This window comes from Macaca nemestrina, chromosome 18 (assembly GCF_043159975.1).
Source record: "Macaca nemestrina isolate mMacNem1 chromosome 18, mMacNem.hap1, whole genome shotgun sequence".
NCBI lineage: Eukaryota > Metazoa > Chordata > Mammalia > Primates > Cercopithecidae > Macaca > Macaca nemestrina.
Window position 1 is genome coordinate 56664902 of NC_092142.1, and position 12877 is coordinate 56677778.

Genomic DNA, 12877 nt, shown 5'->3' on the forward strand with positions numbered 1-12877 from the left:
TCCACCTCCATCACTACCATCATCATCTCCTCTACTTCCGTTATCACCATCACCTCCTCCACCTCCATCACCACCTCCTCCACCTTCATCACCATCATCATCACCTCCTCCACCTCTACCACCTCCTCCACCACCACCATCATCTCCTCCACCTCCATCACCACCTCCTCCACCTCCATCACCTCCATCATCACCTCCACCTCCATCATCACCATCACCTCCATCACCACCTCCACCTCCATCATCACCATCACCTCTTCCACCTCCATCACCACCACCTCCACTTCCATCACCTCCATCACCACCTCCTCCACCTCTATCACATCCATCATTACCTCCTTCACCTCCATCACCACCTCCTTCACATCCATCATCACCTCCTCCACCTCCATCACCTCCATCACCTCCATCATCACCTCCTCCACCTCCATCACCTCCTCCATCTCCTCCACCTCCATCACCACCATCATCATCACCTCTTCCACCTCCATCTTCACCATCACCTCCTCCATCTCCTCCATCTCCATTACCACCATCATCACCTCCTCACCTCCATCACCTCCATCATCACCTCCATCATCACCTCCTCCACCTCAATCACCTCCATCATCACCTCCTCTACCTCCATCACCTCCTCCATCTCCTTCACCTCCTTCATCTCCTCCACCTCTATCACTACCATTATCACCTCCTCCACCTCTGTTATCAACATCACCTCCTCCATCTCCTCCACCTCTATCACCACCATCATCACTTCCTCCACCTCCATCGCCATCATCTTCACCTCCTCCATCTCCTCCACCTCCATCACCTCCATCATCACCTCCTCCACCTCCATCACCTCCTCCATCTCCTTCATCTCTTCCACCTCTATCACTACCATTATCACCTCCTCCACCTGTTATCAACATCACTTCTTCTATCTCCTCCACTTCTGTCACCACCATCATCACCTCCTCCACCTCCATTGCCATCATCATCACCTCCTCCATCTCCTCCACCTCTATCATCGCCATCATCACCTCCTCCACCTCCATCATCACCATCACTTCCTCCATCTCCTCTACCTCCATCATCACCATCATCACCTGCTCCATCTCCTCCACCTCCATCATCACCTCCTCCATTTCCTCCATCTCTGTCATCACCATCGTCACCTCCTCCACCTCCATCATCACCTCCTCCACCTCTGTCACCACCTCCTCCACCTCCATTGCCATCATCATCACCTCCTCCACCTCTATCACCACCATCACCTCTTCCACCTCCATCGCCATCATCATCACCTCCTCCACCTCTGTCACCACCATCATCACCTTCTCCACCTCCATCACCATCATCATCACCTCCTCCACCTCCATCACCATCATCATCACCTCCTCCACCTCCATTCATCATCACCTCCTCCATCTCCTCCACCCCTATCATCACCATCATTACCTCCTCCACCTTCATCATCACCGTCATCACCTCCTCCACCTCCATCATCACCATCACCTCCATTTCCTCTACCTCTATTATCACCATCATCACCTCCTCCACCTCCATCATCACCATCATCACCATCACCTCCTCCATCTCCTCCACCTCTATCATCACCATCATCACCTCCTCCACCTCCATCATCACCATCATCACCTCCTGTAGCTCCATCATCACCATCACCTCCATCTCCTCCACCTCTATCATCACCATCACCTCCACCTCCTTCATCACCATCACCTGATTCATCTTCCACCTCCATCATCACCATCATCACCTCCTCCACCTCCATCATCACCATCATCACCTCCTCTAGCTCCATCATCACCATCACCTCCATCTCCTCCACCTCTATCATCACCATCACCTCCACCTCCTTCATCACCATCACCTGATTCATCTTCCATCTCCATCATCACCATCATCACTTCCTCCACCTCCATCATCACCATCATCATCTCCTCTAGCTCCATCATCACCATCATCTCCGTTTCCTCCACCTCTATCATCACTATCACCTCCTCCACCTCCTTCATCACCATCACCTGCTTCATCTCCTCCACCTCTGTCACCACCATCACCTCCTCCACCTCCATCACCATCATCATCACCTCCTCCATCTCCTCCACCTCTATCATCACCATCATCACCTCCTCCATCTCCATCATCACCATCATCAACACCTTCACCTCCTTCATCACCATCACCTGCTTCATCTCCTCCACCTCTGTCACCACCATTATCACCTCCTCTCCCTCCATCACCATCACCATCACCTCCTCCATCTCCTTCACCTCTATCAGCACCATCATCACCTCCTCCACCTCCATCATCACCATCATCACCTCCTCCACCTCTATCACCATCACCTCCTCTATCTCCTCCACCTCTATCATCATCATCACCTCCTCCACCTCTATCATCACCATCACCTCCTCCATCTTCTCCACCTCTGTCATCACCATCATCACCTCCTCCACCTCCACTATCACCATCATCACCTACATCTCCTCCACTTCCATCATCACCATCATCTACTCTACCTCCATCACCACCATCATTTCCTCTACCTCCTTCACCACCGTCACCACCTCCTCCACCTCCATCACCACCATCATCACTTCTTCCACCTTCTCTATCTCCAACAGTACCATCACTGCTACCTTCATCACCGTCCTTGCCCCTTTCTTGCTTATTTCTATTTCCTCAGAAGTTCCCCAGTCCTCCCTCCCATTTGCTCCCCACCATCACCGTCCCGGTGTGACCACTCCTCCCTCCACCACTGTTCCATTGTAGAACTGAGCTTCCTCCAAACCACCAGGCTTATTGCTCTGAAGCTGGGGGCTCAGAACAGTCTCCTCCCAGTTGTCCCTTGCCCAGTGGAATTCTGTGTCAGCAGCCCCAGGGACCAAGGGCCAGCCCTCTCCCACATCTCCTGAGCCTTTGTCTCACCTCTCAGGGGTCCCAGCCCTCCTGGTGCTGCTTTGCCTCTCTGTCAAGAGCTCAGTGTACGGACCCCACACAATCCCCGTCTTCAACAGCTGGGAGAATGGCACGGGCTTCCAGAACATGTCCATGTGAGTGCCCTCAGGGCTGAGTGGGCTCCCTGGCTCTGACAGAAGGGCCACATGGGCCTGGGACTCCAAATGGAATATTCTGTAGGCAAGGCACTGGCTGTGGGGCAGAGAGGGAGCTGGGGTTGACGGGAGTTTGCAGGGGGCTCCGTCACATCCCTTCCATGGATCCAGGTCTCCTGCAGAGGCAGCCTTGTATTCTATGCTGACAAAGTCTACGGAGCCACATCTGTTCGCCAACATGCCAGGGCAGCCGGGCCTCCCGTCTCCTCTGTCCTGCCCTGTCCTCCAGTGCCCAGGCCCTAAGGGTCTGGCTCAGCCTGCACTTGACTCTGTTCCCCTGCAGACCACCTTGCTGCACCTACCCAGGCTCCGACTCCTCCCGATCTGCCCTGGGCACTGCCAGGCCTCTCAAGCCCTCCCAGTCGGACAAGAATGCTGTGGGGGCTGGGCTTGGGGGAGGCAAGGAGAGGCAGCGAGGTAGGCCTTTGGGGGCCGGGGGACACGCTACTGCTTTTTTTATAGCCCCTCCCTGCAGGTGAGGACATTAAGGACACTATTTATTATTATGCAGCATTTCTAACAGCCAGACATAGACTAGCCTAAGGAACCCCTGCCGGCCTGTCACTCACTTGCAGTTGGCTGTGGAACCTTCTTTTTCCTTCTTGGCTGATGAAGGCTCAGGATAGCTGGGGGCTGATTCTGTGGCAGGCCTTGGGTATCTGCCGGTTTCGTTTTCACAAGGGCAAGGGCTGGGTCCTGTTGCCAGCCCTATTTTACAGTTAGGGCCCCTGAGAAACAGGCAGCTTCAGAACTCTACCTGAGGAGCCCCAGCCAGTCAGGGGCAGAGCTGGGACGTGGTCTCTGGCAGGCTGGTCCAGAGCCTGGCCCCCAGCCCCTGAAGCAAGGCCGGGGGACTGCGTGGTACATAGGTGGGCCTGATCCCTCACAGTGAGGCTTGGGTGTATCAGAGGACATGTGACTTCAATTTACATGAATTGTTCTCTGCAATCTCCTTGACAGCCCATAAGGCAAGTGCATAATCATCCCCATCCTACAGATGAAGAAATAGAATCTCTGGCCTCAGTTTACATACTCTTTGAAGATGTATTTTCTTTTCTTTCTTTCTTTTTTTTTTTTTTTTGAGATGCAGTTTCGCTCTTGTTGCCCAGGCTGGAGTGCAATGGCGCGATCTCAGCTCACTTCAACCTCTGCCTCCTGGGTTCAAGCGATTCTCCTGCCTCAGCCTCCCGAGTAGCTGGGATTACAGGTGCCTGCCACCATGCTCAGTTAATTTTTGTATTTTTAGTAGCGATAGGGTTTCAGCATGTTGGCCAAACTGGTCTCAACTGACCTCAGGTGATCCTTCTGCCTTGGCCTCCCAAAGTGCTGGGATTACAGGTGTGAGCCACTATGCCCAGCCTATTTTCTTATGTAATAATGTGATGAGGACAAAGGAGCTATAGTGACACATCCACAGGACCCACTAATGCACAGATGTTAGAGAACACCCACCTATGAGCCAGCTTCTCCGTGGGTCTCCCTCACTCTCCCCTCCTCTCAGGAAACAATTACCTTGGGGTTTGTGACTTTTTTCCTCTTCAATTTAAAACATCTCTTACTATTGTATATACACATTCCTAAACCCAAACATCAGTTAAAAACCAAAAACAGGCCGGGCGCGGTGGCTCAAGCCTGTAATCCCAGCACTTTGGGAGGCCGAGACGGGCGGATCACGAGGTCAGGAGATCGAGACCATCCTGGCTAACACGGTGAAACCCCGTCTCTACTAAAAAAAATACAAAAAACTAGCCGGGCGAAGTGGCGGGCGCCTGTAGTCCCAGCTACTTGGGAGGCTGAGGCAGGAGAATGGCGTGAACCCGGGAGGCGGAGCTTGCAGTGAGCTGAGATCCGGCCACTGCACTCCAGCCTGGGCGACAGAGCATGACTCCGTCTCAAAAAAAAACAAAAACAAAAACAAAAACAAAACAAAACAAAACAAAACCAAAAACAGGCTGGGCGCGGTGGCTCACGCCTGTAATCCCAGCACTTTGGGAGGCCGAGGCGGGCAGATCATGAGGTCAGGAGATCAAGACCATCCTGGCTAACACAGTGAAACCCCATCTCTACTAAAAACACAAAAAATTAGCTGGGCATGGTGGTGGGCGCTTGTAGTCCTAACTACTTGGGAGGCTGAGGCAAGAGAATGGCATGAACCCGGGAGGTGGAGATTACAGTGAGCCGAGATAGCGTCACTGCACTCCAGCCTGGGCAACAGCAAGACTCCGACTTGAAACAAACAAACAAACAAAACACATCCTGGCCAACTTGGAGAAATCTTATCTGTACTAAAAATACAAAAATTAGCCAGGCGTGGTGGTGTGCACCTGTAATCCCAGCTACTCAGGAGGCTGAGTCAGGAGAATCGCTTGAACCTGGGAGGTGGAGGTTGCAGTGAGCTGAGATTGCGCCACTGCACTCCAGCCTGGAGAGAGAATGAGACTCCATCTCAAAAAACAAAACAAATAGAACCCTTGAAAATCATTCAGATGTCCGCTGACGGGATGCTGGCTGAATGGACTGTGGTAGAGCTGCCCCTGTGGGGATATTCCCTAACGGTGAGAGTGAGTCCCCACTCATCAACTCGGAGGAATCCCAAAATAATGTCCTGGGACCCTTGTGACTGTAGGGGCAGGAGCCACGAAGCGAACCTAAGCAGGGGATTGTGACAGTTAGGGGCTCAGGCTCTGGGCCGGGGGCATTAGGTTCCAGCTTTGCCTCTAACTGGAATGTGTTCCTGAGCCAGAGCCTGAGTTTCCTCATCTGCAAAATGAGGATGATTATGTACTTGCTTTATGGGTTGTCATGGAGATTGCAGGGGACAATTCACATAAAGCACATCATTACTGATGGGGGGTGTCCAGGTTCTTGGCATCTTGAACAAAGAATTGGACAAGTCTAGGCATGGTGGCTCATGCCTGTAATCCCAGCACTTTGGAAGGCCGAGGCAGGTGGATCAGCTGAGGTCAGGAGTTCGAGGTCAGCCTCGACAACATGTTGAAACCCCATCTTTACTAAAAATACATAAAAATTAGCCGGGTGTGATGTTGGGTACCTGTAGTCCCAGCTACTCAGGAGGCTGAGAGAGGAGAATTGCTTGAACCCGGGAGGCGGAGGTTGCAGTGAGCCAAGATCACGCCACTGCACTCCAGCCTGGCAGCAGAGACTCCCTCTCAAAAAAAAAAAAAAAAGGAAAAAAGAAAAAGGACAAAGTGTACAGAGGAATGAATTAAGCAACAAAAGCAGAGATTGATTGAAAATGAAAGCATGTGCAGGAGTGGGCCAGAGCATAGGGCCTCAAGAGTAGGGTTACAGAATTTGTGGAGATTTAAGTACCCTCTAGAGGTTTCCACTGGTTACTTGGTGTACGCCCTCTGTCAATGAGGAGGATGAAGTAAAGTTACAAAGTCATTTGACATACGCCCTATGTAAATGGAGAGGATATTTCCTGTCATAGCTGAAGTGTTTCCATTTGATTTATTTTTATTTATTTTGAGATGGAATCTCGCTCTGTCACCCAGGCTGGAGTGCAATGGTGCGATTTCGGCTCACTGCAACCTCTGCCTCTCAGGTTCAAGTGATTCTCCTGCCTCAGCCTCCCTAGTAGCTGGAATTACAGGCACCCGCCACCATGCCCAGCTAATTTTTGTATTTTTAATACAGACGGGGTTTCACCATGTTGGTTAGGATGGTCTCCAACTCCTGACCTCAAGTGATCAGCCCACCTTGGCCTCCCAAAGTGCTGGGATTACAGGCGTGAGCCACTGCGCCTGGCCTCCATTTGATTTAGTTCTAGGAAGTCCTTATGTTCCTGTCTCTGAACGCTATTCTCCTGCCTCAGCATGACATTGTGTCTGACTAAAAGGTGGCATCTGTCTTGAAGGTGTCTTGGGGAGGCAGAGGGTGGAGGCCTCTGGGAGGGCCCGGGATCAGGGCTGGCTTTGGTCAGTTCTCCATGGCTCTGTGCTCATCCCTCAGTGAGCCTCCTGCTGCTCTTCGTGCTCTCAGGTTGACACTTGGAGGGCCCTTGTCCACAAGCCATGGGTTGGCAGCCTGCCCACTGTCCAGCGCAGGCCATGGTGGCCCCGTCTAGGTGGGGAGAGGCTCCTGGGTAGGGATGTCCCACTGCAGAGATGAAGATGAGGCGGTGACAACCATGTAGTGGAGTGGAAGGGGGAGTTTCCAGGAAAGAGGGCTCTGGGCCAAGCGTCCAATAGAAGATGGGGCATGCCGGCCTCGGGCTGGCTGTGGAAGCAGAGAGGAGTGAGATGTGGAAAGGAGACAGGAAGAATTTTCAGGGTGGTGAAGGCACACAGACGTGAGAGAAACCACTGTGGCTGGAAAGGTGGTCATGGGGGAGCTTCAGATCGTTGACCGAGGCGGCAGATGTGTCTTCTGGTGGTGGCCTGGCTGGAAAGCCGGGTGAGGGGCTTCACCGTGTGTTCAGTCAGGCAGGAAACAATAGAGCCTGAGCCAGGAGACCGAGTGGGGCTTCAGGGAGTGACGCTGTCCTCCACGTGGGCCTAGGAGCCACCGTGAGCCCGACACATCACCTTCCCCTGCAGGTGCTGGGTTCGGAGCCCTGTGGTACACAGTGTCCTGGTCATGGGCTACGGTGGCCTCACGTCCCTTTTCAACCTGGTGGTGCTGGCCTGGGCGCTGTGGACCCTGCGCAGGCTGCGGGTGCGGGCGGACGCACCGAATGCCAGGGCCTGCCATGACACTGTCACCGTGCTGGGCCTCACCGTGCTGCTGGGAACCACCTGGGCCTTGGCCTTCTTTTCTTTTGGCATCTTCCTGCTGCCCCAGCTGTTCCTCTTCACCATCTTAAACTCGCTCTACGGTAGGGCTGGAGGGCGGCCTGGAGGAAGCCACCTGGCAGGGGGTGTATGGCTGGTGGGATGTTCACTGCCAAAGGGGTTCAGGTGAAGGGGGCGAGTGGGGCACTGACATCCAACCCACAGCCCCATTAGCTAAGCTGGTGGGGGCTACATCTGCATGAAGGTACTCTATGGTCTGGCCGCAGCAGCTCTTCCAGCTCTGAGGCTCTGCCGCTGCTGGCCTCCTACAGTAAGAGATTCTGAGAGTTGCTCATGGGCCCCAGGGAGGCCAGCTTGCTGCAGCCACGGAGACCCTGGCCTCTGGGGAAGCCCACGCTGCCCCGTAGCACTCCCACCTACCAGCCTTTCTCTTGCAGGTTTCTTCCTTTTCCTGTGGTTCTGCTCCCAGCGATGCCGCTCAGAAGCAGAGGCCAAGGCACAGGTAGAGGCCTTCAGCTCCTCCCAGACAACGCCGTAGTCTGGGCCTCCTGGCCTGGAACCCTCAGCCTCTCTGGCTGCCAGCAGCCTGAGGCCATGGATTCCGCTAGAGGGTGGCAGGCTTGCTACTGGACCCCGGAGGCCACTGTGACCCTCAAGGGGCCTTTTCCACTTCCACAGCCTCTCCAGGCACTGAGGGGAAGGTGTTGCTCTACCTCTCCCTGACATTTTGCTCCAGGGCAGATCCAACCTCACCTGGGGCAGCAAACTTTGTCCTGGCACCTGGGCCCAGCTGTCCAGGGATGTGGGCAGAGCACCAGCCTGGGCATCAGGAGGCCGAGTTTCAAGACCTGGTTCTGAGTCTGTATGACCCTGGGCCTGCCACTTCTCACCGACCCTGGGTATCCACAGCTGTGACATGGGGGCAAGTGGCTTTGTCCAGCTTAACCCAGGAGCTTAGTAAAGATTGCATAAGACCAGGGGGAAGAGTGTCACTGTGGGGTGGGAATTCCCACAGCCTCCACCTGCTTGCTAGGGGCAGGATCTCATCCAAGCTGCCATGGAAGCACCTGCTCGGCCCTGTCATCTTCCTCCTGGGGAGGGCCAGACGGCATCTTGGCTTGGGGCAGGTGGGACCTACCCAGGGTCTGAGACTTTACTGGCCTATGCCTGAGGCCTCTTTTCCTTTAACTCCCTAAATAATGATGACTCCAAGTCCAAGCCCACCCTTCCCAGAGACTGGGAGGTTCAGCCCTTCCCAGAGGCTCCTCCTGCGTACTCCCAAGACTTCTACAGACCATTTGGACCAGTAGCCCATCCCACAGAGTTTTCTTGCGGGGCAGAGGAAAACACTTCTTTCTCCTCCTGCTGAATCAGCTGGACCCCAGTGACCTGGCTATTTGGTGATTGGGCAGGATTGAATTTGCCCTGGTAGGCGTGAGAGTGTGGGTTTTAAATCCAAAGCTCAGGCCATAGTTGCAGAGAATCACCCTTACCCCAGACCTGTCAGACCCTGTGGGAGACAGCGCTCATGAAGCCAGTGCGTTTCCCCGGACGAACACGAGGGGGCGCCGCTGGCCAACACTCAGAGGCCCTTGGTGCCAAGACTGCATCTGGAATAGCTCAAACACCTGTTTGCAGACCCCATGCACTAGCTGGAGGGGCCGTAATTGCAGGACTGTGCCTGCTGAGTGACCCACTTCCTCCAGGAGGAAAGGCAACACACATTTACACGGCCATTTGTCTCTTTTCCCAATGCGCCGTTGCACTGTCACTTTTGGGGGCCGCACCCCAGATATAGCTGGCACCAGAGCAGGGCTGGGGTAGGTGCTCAGGGCCCTGCCCCAGGCCATCGGGCAGTTTTGATGACCTCGAAGGTCACAGGCAGAAAATGGGAGCAGGATTTTCTCTGGAAAAGTTCTCCTGGGACATCTTCTGCTCTTCTGTACATTTCTAGACGCAAGTAACTCCTTCACCAAGCAGTGAGTGGCACAGGCTCTGGAGCCAGGCTGCTTGGGCTCCAGTGCCAGCTCTGCCACTTGCTAGCTGTGAGACTGTGGACAAGCCACTCAGCCTCTCTGTGCCTCAGTTTTCCTATTTGTAAAATAGAGGCCAGTGGTACCTATTTTGAGGACTAAGTAAAATAATTCAAATAAAGAGACTTGGCACAGAGTAAGTGCTCAGTAAACGGTTACTGGTATTATCATTAGTATTTTTGCTATTATTATTATTAACAGTGTTGACTGAGTTTCAGAGGCCAGCCTGTCCAAGCCCCAGGCCCAGCTCTGCTCAACCTTGCAGGCACAACCCCTTCTTAGGCACATCTCACCATGCCTCAGTTTCTTTCCCCAGAGGGGCCTCTACTCCCACCTTGCTGGCTTTCTGCTGTTGTAGGAATAGTCCCCACACAGTGCAGCCTCCAGGCCGTGCCACATGTCCCCCGACCTCCCAGTTCCCCAATCTTCCAGTCTGTTGAAATTCCTGGTGGTCATTTATCACATCTTCTACAAAATCGCCCCAGTGGTGGATAGAGAAGGCCTCTTTCCCACACTAACTCACTCCAGGCAGAATCTCCCCACCCCCACCACCATCTGGGTGATGTGAGCACCCATCCAAGCTCCCATGGTTAAGCCCAGGCTCTCCAGGCCTTGGAGTGGGGGGTCCCCATGCTAATGAGGGTCCCGAGGAATCATGGGAACCTTTAGCTCTTCTCTTGGACAGCTCCAGGGGAGCTGGGGGACACAGGCTTCTGCTGTGGCTGGGTTTGCATAGAGCCCTCCAGCCCAGAGCCTGGCCCCAGACCTCACCAAGCCCAGGGATGCCCAAGGGAGGATGTGGCCACAGTGACACGGGATGAGACTGGCAGTTTCAGGAAGCAACCCCAAGCTTGTGGCCCTGAGCCCCGCTGGGGTCCAGGCCCTGAGCAGGGACCACTTCCTGGAAATGTCTCACCTGGGTGTGGGGGAGGGACTGAGGGAGATGGTGTGGAACCAGGGTCCCATGTCCCCCTTCCTCTCCCTCCCAGCAAAGCCCAGATGGGGCCCTGGGGCCCGAGGGCCAGCTCTTGGGAGCTTCCAGACTCTGCCGGAGGATGGAATGGGGTGGAGTCTGGGGACTGCTGTTCAGGGCCAGGGACTCAGAGCAGGCACTTGGTGAACGGATGACACGTAAATGTCAACGGGACCACAGATTAGGAGATTTCTGTGTGTGGTTTTGTTACTGTTATTTCAGAAAGGGGTGTTTGCATGTGTGTGTGTGTGCAGGGCTATTGAAAATAGGATTGTCAGATAAAATACCAGATGCCCAATTTGGAAGACATACTAAAACATTATTCGTTGTTTACCTGGATTCACATGTAGCAGGGTATCCTTTGTATTGATGTATTTTGATTTTTGCTAAACCTGGAAACTCTAATGAGAAGAGCATTGGCTCAGGAGTCCGGGGTGTGGACTCTTCACTCTCTAAATCCACCCAGGCTGTGCTGAGGGGGCAGCCCCCCGGCCCACTGGATGAGTCCCCCTCATTCACAGCCCACTCAGCTTGAGGTGTTCCTATTGCCAGTCAAAGCCTCCTCCAGAAACCCCAAGGGGTCTGCCTTGGGTGTCCCCACCCCTGCTATCAGCCCTGGTGCAGACCTAGCCTCCATCTCCTGCAGGGGCCCCGTGGCCTCCCTGCCTCCCCACTCCCAATTCCAACTTCATCCAGAAGCTAGAGGGTGTTTTCCATCCTGCAGCCTGCCCGTGTCCTCCCCTGCGGAAGCCCTTCCACGGTACCCCCTCTTCATTGCCACACTCCCCACTGGAACTGGAAAGGCTCAGGGTCCGGCTTGTGTCCCCCTCTCCAGCTGTGTCTTACCACTCCTTCCCCCATCCTCCTCGGTGCTGCCACACTGAACAGCTTTCAGTTCCCTGAACAGGTTCTTTCTCATCTCTGGGCTGTTCTCTGTCTGGAAGGCTCTCCTGTGCGTCTCGTTTGTGGAGTGATGGCGACACATCCTTCAAATCTCAGCCTTGCACATCCTCATTCCCCTCAGTCCAGACTGGGAAGTGGTCCCTGACCTGCAAATCTAGGGTGGAGCCTCCTTTCAGCCCCACCACCCCTGCCCTCCCCCTCTGACAGATGTTCTTTCTCTGTGTTATGACTGTCCCTGTCTGTCTCAGCTGCCAGACCGAGAGCATTTTGGAGACAGGTGCTGTGTCTCATTGACTCATTCATTCACCCATCACGTAATTGTTAAACACTTGTTATATTCTAGGCACTGCACTAGTTGCTGAGGATATATAAATGAACAAGTCATCACATTCTTGTGGGGAAGGAATGTCTTACACTGAACAGTTTAACAAAGAGACAGACAGGACAGGTGGTGACAAGTGCTGAGAAGAAAAATTAAGGAGGGTGAGGGAATAGAGTGGCCAAGAGCCTGGGTTTCAACAGAAGGAGTTGGAGAATGAACCCAGGGGCGCTGGAGCTGGGGGCGTGGGAGAGTATCAGAGAGCTGGCATGAACTGGCTTATTGTCTGGAGGGGAGGGCTGGTTCCGAAGCCAGTCTTATAGCAATTTTTTCCATTTGGTGATAGTGACTTTGGAAGAGCTAGGGGTGGGAAAGATGAGAAGTTGAATCTCCTCTGAGATACAACTCTCTGAGGGGACTGAGGTGGTCCTGGGTTGGGGTGCGCCCTGCTACTGGCAAGAGAGAAGCAAACTCAATATGGAGGAAAGCTTCCCTTGGTTAGGCCAGGAGGATGCCCAGAGTGAGATCAGGCAATGGGCTTCAATACCAAACTTACCAAATCACAAGAAAGTAAGCCACCGAGTGAGAGTCAGCAGAAAAGAAGGAAGTAACAGATTTAGACCCCAGGGATGGAATACAGAATAGCCATACATGACATGTTTAAAGAAACACAAGATGCAATCGCAAACTTGAGCATATAAATGAACAGGAATGAAGAGAGAGAAATATTTGGGGGGAAAAAAAGGAACTTCAAGAAATAAAATATTATCTCA

General features: G+C 53.6%; 1 protein-coding gene across 7 annotated transcripts in view; it reads left to right on the plus strand.

Annotated features, from left to right (window-relative positions):
* Positions 1-11385, plus strand: part of LOC105494021 (adhesion G protein-coupled receptor G5) — a 44632-nt gene extending 33247 nt beyond the window's left edge. For 6 of the 7 annotated variants that reach the window (XM_071084618.1, XM_071084616.1, XM_071084617.1 and 3 more), the window contains 3 exons: positions 2942-3059; positions 7682-7959; positions 8314-11385. In XM_071084618.1, coding sequence (XP_070940719.1) covers positions 2942-3059; positions 7682-7959; positions 8314-8414 — 497 coding nt within the window. In that variant the 3' untranslated portion in view covers positions 8415-11385. Of the gene's footprint in view, positions 1-2941; positions 3060-3402; positions 4676-7681; positions 7960-8313 lie in introns of those variants that run through there. The other variant, XM_011762082.3, reaches the window with a different exon arrangement.
* The last annotated feature ends 1492 nt before the right edge of the window (positions 11386-12877 follow it).